This window comes from Branchiostoma belcheri, unplaced genomic scaffold, assembly GCF_001625305.1.
Source record: "Branchiostoma belcheri isolate BF01 breed outbred unplaced genomic scaffold, Haploidv18h27 scaffold23, whole genome shotgun sequence".
Classification (NCBI taxonomy): domain Eukaryota; kingdom Metazoa; phylum Chordata; class Leptocardii; order Amphioxiformes; family Branchiostomatidae; genus Branchiostoma; species Branchiostoma belcheri.
Window position 1 is genome coordinate 2,044,009 of NW_017803824.1, and position 16,285 is coordinate 2,060,293.

Here is a 16,285-nt window from a genome sequence, read left to right on the forward strand (position 1 = left end):
ATGCACATGGAATCAGGGAAGACACAAATTTAAAACTTGTATCTAGGCCTGAAGGGCAGAAGATGGCCCCTGGCATGTTACCTATTACAGAAACTGTTTGAAGTGGCAATAGACTTGAAACAACGCGGATCCTGTTACCCCTCTGTCTGCCAAAAGGTCGCCGAGGTCACAAGATGCTGGAGTTATCCCTGGTGAGACAGGGTGTGTGTTCGCAACAATATTATGGCTTGGAAATGTCTCGCCGACTCAGGACTGTCAGTCTATTACTTAGTACAAATGCCCATCTTCTGTTTCAGGTGTGTGATACCATGTTACACAGTTAGACACACCTTCACAGCAACAGTATTGGCGAAGGCAGTATCATTTCGTTAGGCTAAGGCTGGCCTTAAAAAAGGTTATAAAAAATATAGTTCATAACATTTCCTGTTATCATGTTCACAGAAAACATCACTTCCATTGCAAAGTTGGTTTGGCGGAGTAAAAATTAACACTTCTGTCTAGCTGGAAAGCATATCCTTTCCCTGACACCTACCAAATTTGTACCATACATGATAGCATGAGTTGTTCTAGCCTCTACCAGGCTTCAGAAGCAACTTCTGAAGCCTGGTAGATGCTAATCATTTTCAGTTATCACGTTCACAAACCAGCAAATAAGTGTGAAAACTGAAAACATCAGTTGAACTGTTCCCTTGCCAAGTTGGTTTGGCAGAGGAAACAAGAACACTTCTGTCTGACTGGAAAGCTTATCCTTTCCCCGCCATGGGCTAAGTTCACTGGTTCCAAATTTGTACTGGTTCAAAGCCTAAATCAGCAGGAAGAAGGTCTCCAAAGCCAACTCCAGGTTTGCCTGTTAAAATTTCTGGTGAACCAGTGTCTGTGACATCCTTGTTTGCCATATCCAAAGAACTTTTTGATGTATTACTCCCCTGGGGACCCATGTGTAGTTCTACAAATATAATGCTGACTCTTAAGTCAGAAATGACCCGTGTATTAACTATAGGAAGAAAAGTTCCTATCTCAGAGTCAAGCGTTGCATGTGGTAAACATTAAATCTCTGATAACCGAAAATTCTAAAACTTCCAAACCTACTGCATACCTGAGCTGACAATCGCTGCATGTCACATTCCGATCAAACTTAAGAAGCAAATCTACAGCGTGTTTCTAATTAGGCAAAAGGTACAAGAACTGTGCCAAGGTAAATAAAATCAGTCCCAGAGCTCTGGAGGAAAATGAATATGATTCTAATGCTTCTAATTGATCCTAATATGTTACAAATAAGGACTTTTCTTGCACTAAAAACCTTTTAGCCAAAATACCTGTCACAAGTGTGTACATCAACAGATAACTCCGGCTTATGACAAGTAAACACCCACAAACACATATCCTTACCTTTAGCCCTTAAAGCAGCACTCCCAACTAATTGGTTGTGGTACTGACACCAGGAATATTCGGTTCTGAAGGCTATCCTTTGAGTTACCTTACCTTTACTCAGTCCCATCTATGGTCCCCCCAAAACATTTATAGAGAGAAAACTGTGCCAAAGTGACACACAAAGTATTGCACCTGTAGCTCCATGAATGGCCCCAGATAGCCACCTAGGGGGTACTTTTACTCTAAGTAGGTCTCAGACTGTTGATCTTGGGCTATCGGATGTCTCCCAGTCAATGTCAGCCTCCGCAGGGGGCCGACCCCCCACAATGCACACTCAAGGCAAATATTTACCAACATTGGACCTTCTTACGGCCTACTTTGCACAAAGACTAGTCATGTTCGTACTGGTCTGATGGAAATGGAGAAAAGCATCGGGACAGCTTGTTTACCCACATGTATCACACACACACCAGTGGAATTCCAGCCCCCATGTATACTATTACTGCCAATCCACTTAATGTTCACACAAAATATTCACTGCAAAGGATAAAAGCGTAAAAGACCTGTTTGCGCAGGAAACAGTACACGCTAATACTTCGTTCCCCACATTGTGCCGAGGTCTCGGATACACATACATGTGTGACACAGTTCTTACAGCGTTGCGACCAGTGTCTGTAAATATACTGGCTGTCATCCCAGACCACCGGCGTCTTGACAGGCAGTACCTTGTTCTTACAGCATTAAGGCCAACAAATGCGATACAAAATGTACTCATTCAACAGTATTGTGTCAACAGACGTTAGTAAAGCTTCTAGGTCAAAATAAGTTATAGTTGCAGAGACCTCAAGCCCTGGATTCGGAAGGTGGTCTTAAATACTGCTACAAATCATTCAAATAAAAGTAGCAAAATTACAATAGCAGGAGCTGATAGATTTGATAGAGGATATCCTCTTCTGAAAAGGGAAGTGGACAAGTTATCACATGGTTTATCATGCAAATACAAACTGTCTTCTTTATGTATTACCATGTCTGCTGTAATTTACATAACTCTTGTAATGTTGTATATTATAAATAAATCCAGAAGAACATATTATGTTTTAGAAAACTCATCCAAATTCACTTTAAAAGTCTATGTTACTCAAAGATACATGATATGGACAGTTTTTGTGCTAGGAAAGTGGAACTTGGAAGTTTTGCTCTTCGGTTCATAAACAGTATATCATGAATGTTGACAGATTCAGCCTTCAAAAACAATGCAAGTCTTCACATCAGCCCTGTGCCTGTCTACTAGTGGTCCCCTGTGCTCCAGTTATCACCAATGAAGGCCCCCTTCTCCAAACACAGCTGCAGGTATTTTCTGAGAATCAATGCTATATTTGTGCAGATAATAACTTCCCCATAGCAAAACCTACCGTAGCATTATTTGGCTTTGCGCGGGGGTTGAACCTTTCCCAGAATAGCCTGCACCTGAACAATCTACCAACCAAGGACAAACACAGGGAAATCTGCCCTCCAGGGAGTGGGGAACCTTTGAAAGAAGTTGCATTACAAGCAGCTTTCCAAAGACACCCTTGAACTTGAAGCAAAACTTAAGAATGAGAGCAAAAGTTCAGAGAGCAACGTGGCTCTAACTTCTTGGATCTAAGTTCAGCCTGGCCCAAGTCAAATTTGTGGATGAAGAAAGATAATCATTATTATAAATCTGCTATAAGTTATAACTTCAGTAGAAAGAATTCACTCCATTTCTCTTGCCTACAAAAAAACAATAAACATAGATTGACATTATTTACACAACAGTAATAACATAAACTGAAGAAAAATGCAAGTTAGTTAACAATTTTATACATCTCAAATAACATTCTTGTTCTTAATCCCATAAAAGACTTTCAAAGTTCCAAAGTAAACCAGATAAGCTAGACAGTAGCCAACTACAACATCATTACATCAATGCACCCTTAGTGTTTGGGTTCCCTATTCTCCCCAGGAAGAGTAAGCAAGAGTCTTACAACTTGTTTTACTGAGTGCCTAACCTCACAAAGGCGAGATATGTAAAACATTGTTTGACATATCTTGCCTCTATTTTGGGAAAGGTTATCTTTGCCACTGACATTTCCTAGGGACAACCTTGATCAACAGGAAGTCCACTCTGTAAGACCTGTTAAGTTTTAGTTCAATATCAAAGGTTACCTACCAGTAGACCTGCCTTCTAACCTGTTTCATCAGTATAGACAAGGAGGGTAAAAATCACAGACAACCTTCTCTCCAGGACCAATTTTCTAGGGACACCAGGTCTCTAGTGATCTTACATTTTACCTGCATGTCACTCAGCTATAGTGTCTGACAATAGGCGGTTTGAAGTGATGAGGCAAGAAACCTGACAGCTTGGGCAAGGCTGAAATAGTTTCTGAAAAACTGAAAGAAACAATCCTGTCTGGTTACATTCAGAGTAAAATAATGGGCTACCACACTCTCTAACATTATTCAGAGCCTTGATTAGCGCTAATTGTTTGTGTATGGCTGACATGGTGACAGGTTTCCCTCTTGAGCCTCCTTCAGGCCCTGTTAAGATTAGCCCAGATTGGTTTGCTTGCTCTGGGTTCAGGAGACCCGGTTTCTGGGATAGCGTTAGTCATGTGACTGGGTTCATGCGGGCAAGAAACTAGGCAAATTCTGTATGTTACACAATCCCGAGCATCATCATTTCTGTAAACATTTCGTACGTTTGTCGCAGAGGTTTTCGGGATTCAAGTTTCCAAGTGTGAAGTCTTGACATTTAAAAGTTGATACCATTTAGATTTGTGTTTCTGTAATGCAGGTTAAAGATTAAATTTTGGAAAGCACATTTCAAAGAAATTGTTACAACGATTTCAACCTCTTCACACCTGTTTGACACACATACAGATTCCTCTGGAAGTTACAATGGAATGACTGCCTTCACATACAGTTCCACATGTGTGCTGTGGTCTCGTGGGCCAGCAACCCTACTTTTGGATCTTCTGGATCTGGACTAAGATTTTCAATGGTTAATGTTACATGTAGTAGAATATTTATCAATCAATGACTCTTTTGAAACGTAGCAAACACGTACCTCTAAATTTCGACGTCCACTGTCTACGTGACCTAGTCTCACAGAGTGACCTAGTCTGCTTCTCTTGTACAAAGAAAAACCAAACTTGAAACTGAAATGATTAGGTCTGCAAGTTCTTAAGGTACTGTACCCTTAAGATGCTAATCTTCCTGGGCTCATTGAACAATAGTATACACATACATAAAACAGATATACACTTAGTACATTGACAATCAAGGTAGAATCAAGAATTAAGGTGGAATCGAGAATTAAGGTAGAATTTAGAATTAAGGTTGGCAAACAACTTGTGGGACTAATGACAAATTAACTGCAGGTTTCTCTGGAATGTGCTCATAAGGCCATGGTTGACATCACTGTGAAAGGTATTCAAAATCAACAACAACTGACACTGTGGTTAGAAACCTTAAGAAAGTCATTTTTTAGCTAAAGAATTGATCAAGGTGACAATGGGAAGAAAAAAACAACAAGCATTGCAGCAAGATAAATTGTTGGTACACAAGAACTTCCTGAACCCATAAACCATATAACCTGTGTATGATTATCCCACCACTCCCCCAACATTCCTGCCTTGCTGTGTGCTACCACAGCGGTCTTGACTCCTGTGGTGTGTGCTGACTGGGATTGGACGCTCTACAACCGCCTGCAGCTCTCAGTATACTGGTACTGAGAAACGAACCTCCGCAAAAACTTGCAACGGTTTCAGGCCCAACCGCCCAAATTCCAGCCAAGTTTCCCTCACCCACCTTGCCTCTGTGGTCTAAAGCTCCCTAGGATCGGTGAAGCGAGTTCGGGGAGTTGGTAGGAAGGCTCACATCACAGAAAAGAAAGAAGATGAAGCCGGTCCCACCGTCTCAACAACCCCTTTGAAAATCTGGGCTCTGTCAGCATGGAGCCTTTCCGAGTGCGCATGCGCCTGGCAATTAAGACCCCCTACATGCCAAACATTACGTCATCACCGTCTGGGAGACCTTCGCGGGGGGTCCCCGCAAGCACGTGACGCTTGTGCCCCAAACGACCTGCCTGGGGGCCAAACAAAGGGGATTTTATGAATGGTTTTCAGGGGGGCACAACTTCGCGCCAGATCCTACAACAAGATAGGATGTAGGACGTTTCGTGACAACTATGCATTCTGTGAGTGAAGGCATCAGAGAAATGTTTTGTTGTGTTCAACGTCGGGCAAAGCTGGCTGCCCAGAGTGTCCAGACATCAGGGGTCGGAACAAGCCACAAAAGGCACGGGGAAAATGTGGCGGGAAATCTATTTTTGCGCGCCAGCTGGCGGGCGTAAATACCAACAGCTGATCAAACCGGATGGCCAATGACAGAGCCCCCTTTTTCGCGGTAGGGGTAACTTGATTGACATGGGCAAATATCAAGCTATTTGACACCCTTCCTGATTGGTCGTATACACATTCCATTCATGCATCTTTTCGAATTGAGATTTTTCTTGGCTTTGTGCCATTTTACTTCTGCCAGAAAAGACAATAGGCAAAAGTAGACCAACAATATTATTTTCTGATTATCCTATATTTTTCTAAGATGACGTTTGATGCACTTTCACCCACGGAGCTGAAAAACTTACGAACTAGTGTTTTGTATGCATCCCTCGTTTGCAATTCTCCCTACCATAGCGGGACAGCTGTTGACATTGTTGGGCCTTTTCCCGCGCCTCAGCTGATGCCCGACGAAGCACGTACCATATCCTGCTGCAATAAAATAGTACAAATTTGTATCATTGTAAATAAGCATGACATACACCAACTAAATCAAATACAACTCAATGAAGAATTCAGTTGCTAAAATTTGGGTTTGGGAAGGAATCTGTCGGTGGTGACAGCAACGGAAGGTTGGTGCAGGGATTCTCGACTGCGGAGGGATATGGGCACACATTCCATGCAGCTGAGCACCCAGCTGTTTCCCGCCACTTCACCTCATTTACAACGTTTGTTGTTACACTTACGTTTTCTGGCCTTGGAATTGCGTGTTACCTGCAGTTTTCCTCAGGATTCAGGAGATTTGCTTCCTCGGTATTTTCTGTGAGTTGATGGCCTTTCAGCCACGCGGCAAGAGAGAGATCCGGGCGACCGAAGCAGAGGTTGTGGGGAGCTTGTGTCGGTACGTCACACGCACACGCTTTTGTCTGTCAAAGCACCGATATTTCCATTTTTCATTTCAAATTCAGGGTGTATTTTTGCACGAAAGCATATCATCCGTGTTCCCAATAACGTAGCTGTTACGGGAAAATTATCCTGGTCTCAAGTTACTGTGGTACAGCGGAGAAATCCTCACAAAATCATGTCTTGTGGGGCGTTGTCGCCTTCTGTGTTGCAATCTTGACTGCAGCCCACGTGAGCTGGTGCTATCGTCGTCCGTACTTTCTCTTTCCCTTTCGTTTGCACCTTTATTGCAAAACGATCACGGTAATCTATATCAAGCTGTTAAGTATATTTGATCTGACGTCTTGTGGTCGCGGAGAATGTTTCTAGATGCTGTTAAACGGCCAGAATTCAGATGTGTTGGGCGTTGTCTCCTCGTGTTTTGTTGCAATCTTGCCAGCTGGCCGCACGTGAAACCATCTTTGTGTTTTCCTTTCCGCATTTTCTGCTCTAGGGAAATAGGTCATATTCGCTCCATGTCTTGCCGTATATGAAGCGGAGCCGACGCCCAGCTGAGTCCAATAATCATGCCCCGAATCTTGTTGGATCTCCAGACAGGAAAAATCGATGAAATTTTCATTATTTCTGGACATTTCAACGGCGCTTGTGAGCTCACGTGGTCCGGGTTCCGCGCCGCTCCAAAGCTAGCCGGGGCCGACGCTACCGTGTGGTGTGCTCGTATTACCCCACAAATCTACACGTTTTTTCCCACATAAATGTTCCATTTTCCAGCGATCGTACCTCAGTAATATAGCACAGTACGTGAGCGCCGACAAATGTTGACATTTTGAGGCCGTTGACTCGATATTTTCACACGACGCTTCACCACAGTCTGTTGGGTGTATATAAATTTTCTCGCACCGCCACATGATCACGTCCCATATGGAAGTGAAAATGGGGAAGTGTGGCAACTCACACCTTAGGATTAGATTGCTTCCACTTGTATCACCGATTCCCGACGAGGTTTGTTATGGATGGACCAAAACACGGGTTTATTTTGGTGCCATGTGTTGGTTGTAGTATTTGCACGATGTGGGTGATCTTTGTCCCCCACGGCCACACAAGCAGGCCCCGCGTTTGTGGCCCAGACGCGACAATCATCACATCGACCTATATTTTCTAACCCAAATCCTTCCATTTCTGTTCCGTATTTCTGAACAAGAATTTGTCGTATGTTGTAGGTGTCACAGTTGTATAGGAAGCGGTGATTTGGAGATCTTTTGTTTCGATGCCGGTGTGTTTTGTTGTGGTTGTGTGTGCCGTGTCCCGATACACATTCCTATCTCTAACCAACTACGCAAATGTTGACACGGTTCCCGAATTTATATTGACAGTCTCGGACGCAAAAATGGGCCAATGGAAGAAAAATCACCTCTCGTACAACACGGAATTGACTGCCTACTACATCGGGGGAAAACGGCCTGTTCAGTGTTTTGACTGGTAGTGTTTTGAAGCTGAATAATTTATCACTGAGAAGACTAAAATTACACCTGTTCACAGCACTATACTATAAACCATACGTTTTACTAGCCTGTAGTTAAACTGAGGCGTTTTGCACAATGTCAGGGAAATAGAGGAAGGGGTATTCTTATTTCACAAGAAGTAGAATCCTACAACTACTGTCACAGTTATTCTTTCACTCTGCAGGAACAATAGTCAAGTGTTGGCTCAGTTTCCTTTATCATAGAAAATCCCTCTGTTTATTTGTTTATACCTGTTGTCACTTTGCATATGAGAAGACTGAAAGTGAGAGTGAAATGGAAGACAGTGGTTTCCCACTGCCCTTGTTTTGTTTTTTCTTTGTGTCACTTTCCCTTTCAAGCCTGTTTTGTTGTGTTGGGGGTGGGATAAAAGCCACCTGGCCTGATGTCTAGCAACCAAAAATAATTTGCATAATAGCATGATGTCATGGTTGACAGGAGGGGCGGAGTCGGGATGAAACAGCTGCTCCATGTGTCATATGGTTGACTCCACAAACTTACCAAACATGGTAGTATAGTATACTCCACGCTTAGATGGCAGTTTTGCAGAAAATTATTACATCTTGGTGGTCAATTAGAAAAGGACAAGAGTGCATTGTTAGAAGGTTTCTGTTTTTTCTCATATTGATTCATTAAATCTTTGATGATAATGTGTAACTATCAGTGAAACATGTGCCAATCTGTATGGCCAAATGTGTTGTAGGTTCTTCATGGATCACATTGTTTCCAAAGCTAGGAATTATGTAAGACCTAGAGGCGGAAAGGAAACTGTATTGTATCAGTATTGAACTAGCCATAGATATAATCTATCAAACAGAATGTAAAAGGTATGATCTCCCTATTATAACACTAGTAGTACTGTACAGATTTTGCCTGTCTCCCTGCTGGTATGGAAATTAATGTATCAGTATTGAACAAGCCATAGATATAATTTGTACGATGTGTATCACTGTCTGTACCATACAGAATGTAAAAAAAATATTATTGTTATTAATGTAGTACTGTGGCTGTCTCCCTGGTGGTACCACTTGTGTGTTTCCCACACAGCCCACCTTGTCCTGTCCTGTTTGCCTGTCTGCCAGTGGCCCTGCTCCGGGGATTCTTATAAATTAGGCCTGTATTTGTCCAGTTGTGTGCCTGTCCTGCTTGTGTTGTTGTAGGAGAACAAGTGGAGTTCTGTGGAGTCTGGAGGGTGTTTGTCCTGAAACAGGTGCCCCTCATAGGGACCCTCTCTCCCCTGCCAGGGGCTGTATTCATCTCCTCATGCATATCCCACCCCCTCATAGGCATCACAAACAATGCACACTTCCGGCTGCTTTTTTATAATCTCCAAGCAGATCCTAGGGAGGCAAAAGACTATATCAAATTGGCCAGGCAGTATCCATTGGCCAGAGAGGGTCCAATTGGCCACCCAGGGTAACGAGGAAAAAAAAGGGCCATATATAGAAGGTAATGATCTTCCCCCATTAACCTCTGCTTGGAGAGTAGTTTTTTATGCAGAATACAAACATTTCACACCAAAATATTATCTTCAGAGCAGCCCATGTATGTTTTGTACTTGTAGGTCATAATTGTGTATATAAAAACTGTAGGTTCCTTTGAAACAATTAAACAACATTTCTAGTTGCTTTTTTATGTGGAATACAAACATTTCACACCAAAATATTATCTTCAGAGTGGGCCCATGTGTGTTTTGTACTTGTAGGTCTTAATTGTGTAAAAAAAAAAACTGTAGGTTCCTTTGAAACAATCAAATAACATTTTAGTTTCTTTTTTATGTGGAATACAAACATTTCACACCAAACACATTTCTCACCAAAATATTACCCTCAGAGTAGCCTATGTGTTTTATGTAGGTCTTAATTGCTGTATGTAAAAAGTTAAAACTGTAAGTTCCTTTGATGTATTTTTTGTGGTGTTTTCTAATAAGCAGGTACAACTTTAGGCAACAGAAAATAACCTATTATTACCATGCACACCACTTGTCATATCATTGAGGATATTAACCTGGACTCCCCATTGTGCTTGCTTCTCACACATCAAAACACTGGTAATTGGCGCTGAATGTTTTCTGGCAACGACCCCCTCCGTTCATCCATATTTCATGATGTTATGATTTATAATGCAGTGCCAGATCCTGTCAGTAGTCCAGAGTGTTGCCTTCCCAAGTGTTATGATTGTCAGTGTTTCATTATGAAGTCTGGCTCAACGCCAACAAGGTTGGGTGCTGAAATGTCAAGAACATATAAATTTTACATCATGTTTCGATACTAATTTTACCATCCAATAACAATATAATGTAATAAGGTAATAACAATAAACATTCTTGGTTGATGGGTAAAGATAAGGGTTGTAATATGAATCATAATCATCATATAATAAATCATGCAATAATCAAGTCAGTTTACCCAAACATGAGTAATTTTTGCCAACTGGTAATTTTGAGTACTCTCCAAGCAGAGGTTTGGGTTTTTGCTTAATTTAGTCATGTTTTGAGGCTTTTTATTGGGCTTTGTTTTTTGCACTGGAGTCTTTTTGGCACAAAAAAGAAAGCCTGCTAAAAAAAGCCTACAAACCCACCTGAATTAAGCCGCCAAAGACCAAACCTCTGCTTGGAAAGTAAATTTTGAGGAACTGTCACTGCTGCTGTGTTGTGGTGGGCACCATGACAAGCAGATTGTTGATGGGCTAATTTGACTGCTCCAATCAGAATGGCAGGTCCTGGCACAGATGGGGGCTGAAGAGTGTGCTTGGCAGTGTGCCAGACTGGGTCCCCTGGGAGAGGGGTAATCAGTGAGCTGTATTGGGTAGTTTTCTATTACTGTTGCTGCTGCCACCTGTTCTGCTCTGAATGCTGTGTCCTTAGCATGCCCTTTCAACAGTTTACTCTGATCCCTTCAACTTGCCCCCGCTTTGGGGATCAGTAAATTCAGTGTTTGTGTGCAAAAAGGAGAATTTTAGAATCACAGCTGGAGTTTTTTTATTGCATTTTATCCTCTGGTAGACTTTTAAAAAATTACTCGTTTTATTTTTAGTGTTCATATTTGCACAGCTGGGTGGGTACTCCTGTCAATGTTGACAAACTGATTTTTTATTGAGTCCAACAAGGTGAACATAATCCTGGAGGGGAAACAAGGACGGGTCTGTCCAAAGGTTGCAATCAACCACTTGTAAAAGGGATTGTATGTCATTTTCACTCATATAAGATAAAGAAAGGTTGGACTTTACAAGGTATAATATACTTTCCAAACAGAGGTTTAGGGTGCAGCTTATTTTTCATGTGTTTATAGTAATTATAGGCATTTTTATTAGTCTTTCTTTTTTGTCCTGGTATATTTTTTTGCTATATTGGATGCTGCCCTGCCAATTTGATACTATCTTGCAGCCTCCAAAAGATTTGCTTGGAGATGTGTTCAAGTATGTGTAGCACTATGTTTATGTTTCCAAAATCATATCCAGTTGCTTGAGTAACTGTTTTTTCGCCTGTCTACTTACCTTGATATCTAACCTTCATTGACGTGTTAGACTATGTGTTATTTGGATGTTAAGAGTTTTGTGCATTATGTTTCCCAGACTTGGATCTGCATCGATGGACAAGACTGTCCGAAGCATCCAAAATATCTGCTTGCAGATTAGTTACAATGTGTTTAACCATGTGTTATTATTACAATATTAAGAGTTTTCCATGTTTTGCTCCTCAGACTTGGATCTGCATCGATGGACAACGAGACTGTCCGCCGTGAGCACGAGCGGCGGATCCGGCGCGAGATCGCCAACAGCAACGAGCGGCGCCGCATGCAGAGCATCAACGCTGGCTTCCAGTCCCTCAAGACCCTCATCCCACACAGCGATGGGGAGAAGTTGAGCAAGGTCAGCAGCTTTCAGTTTCTGTTTTTTTCTTTTACCAACAGTAACACTCGGGTATATAGACTAGATTTAAAAACCCGCACGGTGACTTGGAATGGACTCTAACAACCTGTTTTTCAGACCAAAACATGACCAATGCAAGGTTGAAGAGGGTCTGGTATTCTCCCCCCCCCCCCAAAATTTGAATCTCATAACCACAAGACATTATTTCTTGCTTATTCAGGGACATATTTTGTAATGTTAATGTTTTCCCTGTGTTGTAGCTTCATTTTTAAGTCAGATTTCAACTTTTGAAAGATTTTTTAAGGTTCTCCCCACAAAAAACACCCTGGTTGAAAGACCAGCGTAAGGGTGTGGCGGGCTTAATCACAGTGTAGGGGGTCCAAATCACAGCATAGGGGGCCCTATCCTCAAACAGCCTAGTGAGAACTATGATAAGCCTGACCTAACCATTGTTGTCCCCCCTCCCCAGGCTGCCATCCTGCAGCAGACAGCCGAGTACATCTTCGCCCTTGAGCAGGACAAGACGCGGCTCCTTCACCAGAACTCCCAGCTGAAGCGGGCGCTCAGCGAGCTGATGGAGGAGAAGGGCGGCTCGCCGTCCCCCAAGCGGAAGAAGATGGACAGCGAGAGCCGGGTGTCGGACGAGGGGATCGCTGACGTCGCAGATGACCACGAGTCGATGGAGAACATAAAAAAGCAGATGTTGGATTTACGGTGGGTCCCTCTTCGTATTTTTTTCTTGAATTTTCTCTTGAATTTCCTATCATGTTGAGTTACATCAGAAATGCCTGCACAGCTCCAATTTTTCCAGCACTAACCTGCATATACCCAGTACATGTACCAGTGCAGGTTAGGTACAGGTAGACATCAGAAATACCTGAACAGCTCCAATTTTACCTGCACTAAGTTGCATGTGCAGGTGGTATTTTGCGCCCTGCTCATGTGTGCTGTTCTGCCAAAGTGAAACAAACAGTTGCCATAGTAAAATGTTTAACTTTATTCCAACACAAGGGTCACACAGAGATCAAATTTTTAACCATCACTGATGCCTTCATTACAATAATTAATGACCAATCACTTCTGAACATAAACAGCTGTCAGCTGGACAAGGAGCGTCGTCTGCGGATGATGCTGGAGGAGCAGAACCGCTCGCTGGAGGCGCAGCTGTACCCGGAGCGGCTGCGGGAGCTCGCACACCAGGTGCAGATCCAGGCGCAGCAGGACGTCCACCGGCGGATCGTGGAGCAGCACCAGCTCATCCCACAGCAGGTGCAGGTGCAGATTCAGGTGAGGACCAACGGCTTTAGCCAGCACAGGTTCATGATTGGACCTAGGGGGAAAATGCTCACAATCTAGGCTGGTTTGGGGGCAAATTTTTTTATTTTCAAGCCTTTAAAAATGCAATTTCTCACATTTTGAAAGGCAAATCATAGGGTTGAGAGTGATTGTTGGTGGTCCTTTGGATGTTGTCATATTTTTACCAAAGATTTCTGTAAATTTTGTCCATCAAGGTTGACAGAGTGGTTTAAAATTTATCCGTTCCCTGGCCTTAGATACAGATTTCCTGTTGTTGTATGTTCTGTGTGATACTTTTGTGGTGGTCAGTACTAACGTCAGACGTCCTCTCCAGCCCCAGCCGACCCCGGTGATCGCCGTGCCTGTCTCTGCCATGACGACGGTGTCCCAGGACGCGGTGACGGCCTCGCGCCAGAGCCTGGACACCATCGTGCAGGCCATCCAGCACCTGGAGGGCAACAAGGTCCTGCAGGACCACACCAAGCAGGACGACGAGTCCAGCATCGACCCCGACTCGGAACCGGAGCGCGAGGAGGTCGTCATGACGACCGAGGTCGCGACCCAGGCGACGGAGGAGGAGGTTTTGGCGTCGACGGGTTCGCCGGTTAGAGTAGAGCTGGTCCATCACGCGGACATCGTCAACCAAGGGGAGCTGGTGCGTCAACTGAGTCAGCAGGAGCTGACCTCCAGGCCAGGGGTCATCATCTCCTGAGGCCAGAGGGCATAGGTCATGACCTATGACCTATCATGTGCATTCTTCTAATGGACTGCTGAAAGAAAGCACAGCCAGAGGCATTAAAATCTCTATGTTCTATTGTACATAAAGTTCTCTGCTACACTACTACTTTTGCTTGGCTCAAATCGTCCCTTCTGCCGACGAACAGGTTTCACAGACCGTGAAGTCAGTAGGACCTTTGTAATTATTCGCACAACGCTTTTTGCTCTTCCAATGTCAGAAGCGGGCCTCTCTTGTGCTCCGGTCTATAATAGTTGTTCTTGTGTATAACCCACACTGAAGAGTACAGTTATTTTTGTAGTAGAATTGCTTATTTAACAAACAAAAAGTTTATTGGTTGTATTCTTGTAAGAGCTTGGCAACAGTTGTATTTTGAAGTTGTCTAAATACAGATGGTTATTTTTCCCAGGAGAGTTGTAATGGAAGGTTTAGTCTAATTAGTTTCATCTAAATACTTTATTTATTATGTATTTATCATATGATACATGGCAGCTTGTACTGAAAATGTCTTTTGTTCCAGATGTTGTAAATTGTGTTTTGTACAAATGTAGCTTGTAGGATGTTGAGGAAAGTTGTTAGGTAAGAATTTATTCTGTTATGTGTGCGTGCGTGTGTGTTGGATGTTTGTAGGTACGACTTTTGGCTGTTGGAGGAACAGAATTCATTTCAAGTCACAAGTCTGGTCATGCAGCTTAGCTGGCATTGCATTCCATATGGGAAAACCTGTACATATTGTCTAGTTTAGTTTTGTATGTCAAGTACATAATTTGTGGTCTTAAACAGCTCATTTTTGCATTGCTGTTGTATAAACATAATAGTTTACTCTAATACAGTAACATTGATATTTATTTTCATAGTTAATTTGTAATGTGTCACATTAGCTAACATTTACTAAGATTTGTTCTATACGTGTACTGTTTATTTAGCATAAGTTTACGCCTAAAAGAGTCCAATTTTCAAGTTGGGGTGGTTATGTCTGAATATTGAGCACTGTGTGCCCATGTTCTGTGGCATAAGAATTGCATGTGGAAAGAAATGTCCGAAGTCACTTGGTTGTATGTTGGCGAAATGAAGCACCTTTAAAAAGGCAGCAAGTGGGAGTTGTAAGACAGTTGTCAACCCCTCAGAGACAGAGTTTTATATTCTAAGAAATGGTAAAAAAAATTTAAAGGAGCAAAGACTGACCGAGCTGGAATTTGAGTCATGTTGTCTTTCTCTTTCAGAAAAAGAAAATGGCTGAAATTCAAATGGGTCTATCTTTGAATGTCAATTGCTTCAGAATAAATCTAAATTTAAATTCATCTTTGGAATGATGAAAAAAATGTTGAAATTCAATAGAAAATACTAAAGATTAAATTGCTTTTGAAGAGTATTTATTTTGATACTAAAGAATATGGTGGGGTCCTAGACATCTGGTCAGGTATGGGTCTCAGACTTTGTCTTGTGTTTGACAACTTTGCTAAAGCAAATTGAGTATATACCTCTGAAAAAAGGTTTGTTCTGTATGTATTTTGTGTCGTTTGAAAGTTTCTGTAGGGTGTTGTTTGGACAGTATTTGTTCCCGTGCTGTATTAAGGATCGGCTGAAACATTTGTCAGGCGACAACCTGTCCCTGGGATCTGCACTGTGTTCGTCTTCCTGTGTCTGTGTGACAGAAAATATGTGTGAGGATTCTTCTCTTTCCTGTGTCATCGGGTATTCGTTGTTACAGACAATACTGCCTATTATTGCTGGAGAAAAGTTTTTGGTACCCCTTTAAATGAACCTTGTTATTCATCTGTAGTTTCATGGGAATAGATCTTGACTTCAAGAGGAGGAAATGTTCTTATGTGTTTTGTACAACAGAGATGAAAGGTACCTACAACCTGATGGAGAGAACTTGACTGGATATTCTGGGTCTTGAATTGTATCCAACTTTAGCCACTACCAGGCTTCAGAAGCCTCTGGAAATAGTAGACATTGACCAAAGAGAGAGCTAACATAATAGGGGATTTGGTCTGCTAAAGGTGTACAGTTTGTCTTTAGCAGACCAACTCCCCTGGCATGTTATCTGTCTATTTGGTCAATTTCTCCATCCAGCTGCTTCTCAAGCCTAGTATAGGCTATCCAGTATGAATTGTCAGTGGTGAAGCCACCAGTTTTGGATATCAGGGGAGGAAAGCTGATTGCGGACAGTTTAAAACTCTTCAGGCTGCTTCAGTGTTAATTCCTTGGCTAATTCACAGCTATGTTCCATTGGTGTTTGTTCGGTCCAGGAATATCTCAACCACGGGATCACAAAGTTTACG

At 42.5% G+C, this 16,285-nt stretch overlaps 1 protein-coding gene across 2 annotated transcripts; it reads left to right on the forward strand.

Moving 5' to 3' along the window:
• The first annotated feature begins 5,510 nt into the window (after positions 1–5,510).
• Positions 5,511–15,932, forward strand: LOC109470622 (transcription factor AP-4-like). Of its 2 annotated transcripts, none has more exons than XM_019769646.1 (5): positions 5,511–5,590; positions 11,797–11,965; positions 12,435–12,679; positions 13,060–13,252; positions 13,596–15,932. In XM_019769646.1, exons 2-5 carry the CDS (start codon positions 11,813–11,815, stop codon positions 13,971–13,973), a joined length of 969 nt encoding a protein of 322 aa, XP_019625205.1. In that variant the 5' UTR covers positions 5,511–5,590; positions 11,797–11,812; the 3' UTR covers positions 13,974–15,932. The 2 variants fall into 2 exon arrangements, with proteins under 2 accessions (XP_019625205.1, XP_019625204.1); XM_019769645.1 differs by lacking the exon at positions 5,511–5,590 and adding an exon at positions 6,273–6,573.
• The last annotated feature ends 353 nt before the right edge of the window (positions 15,933–16,285 follow it).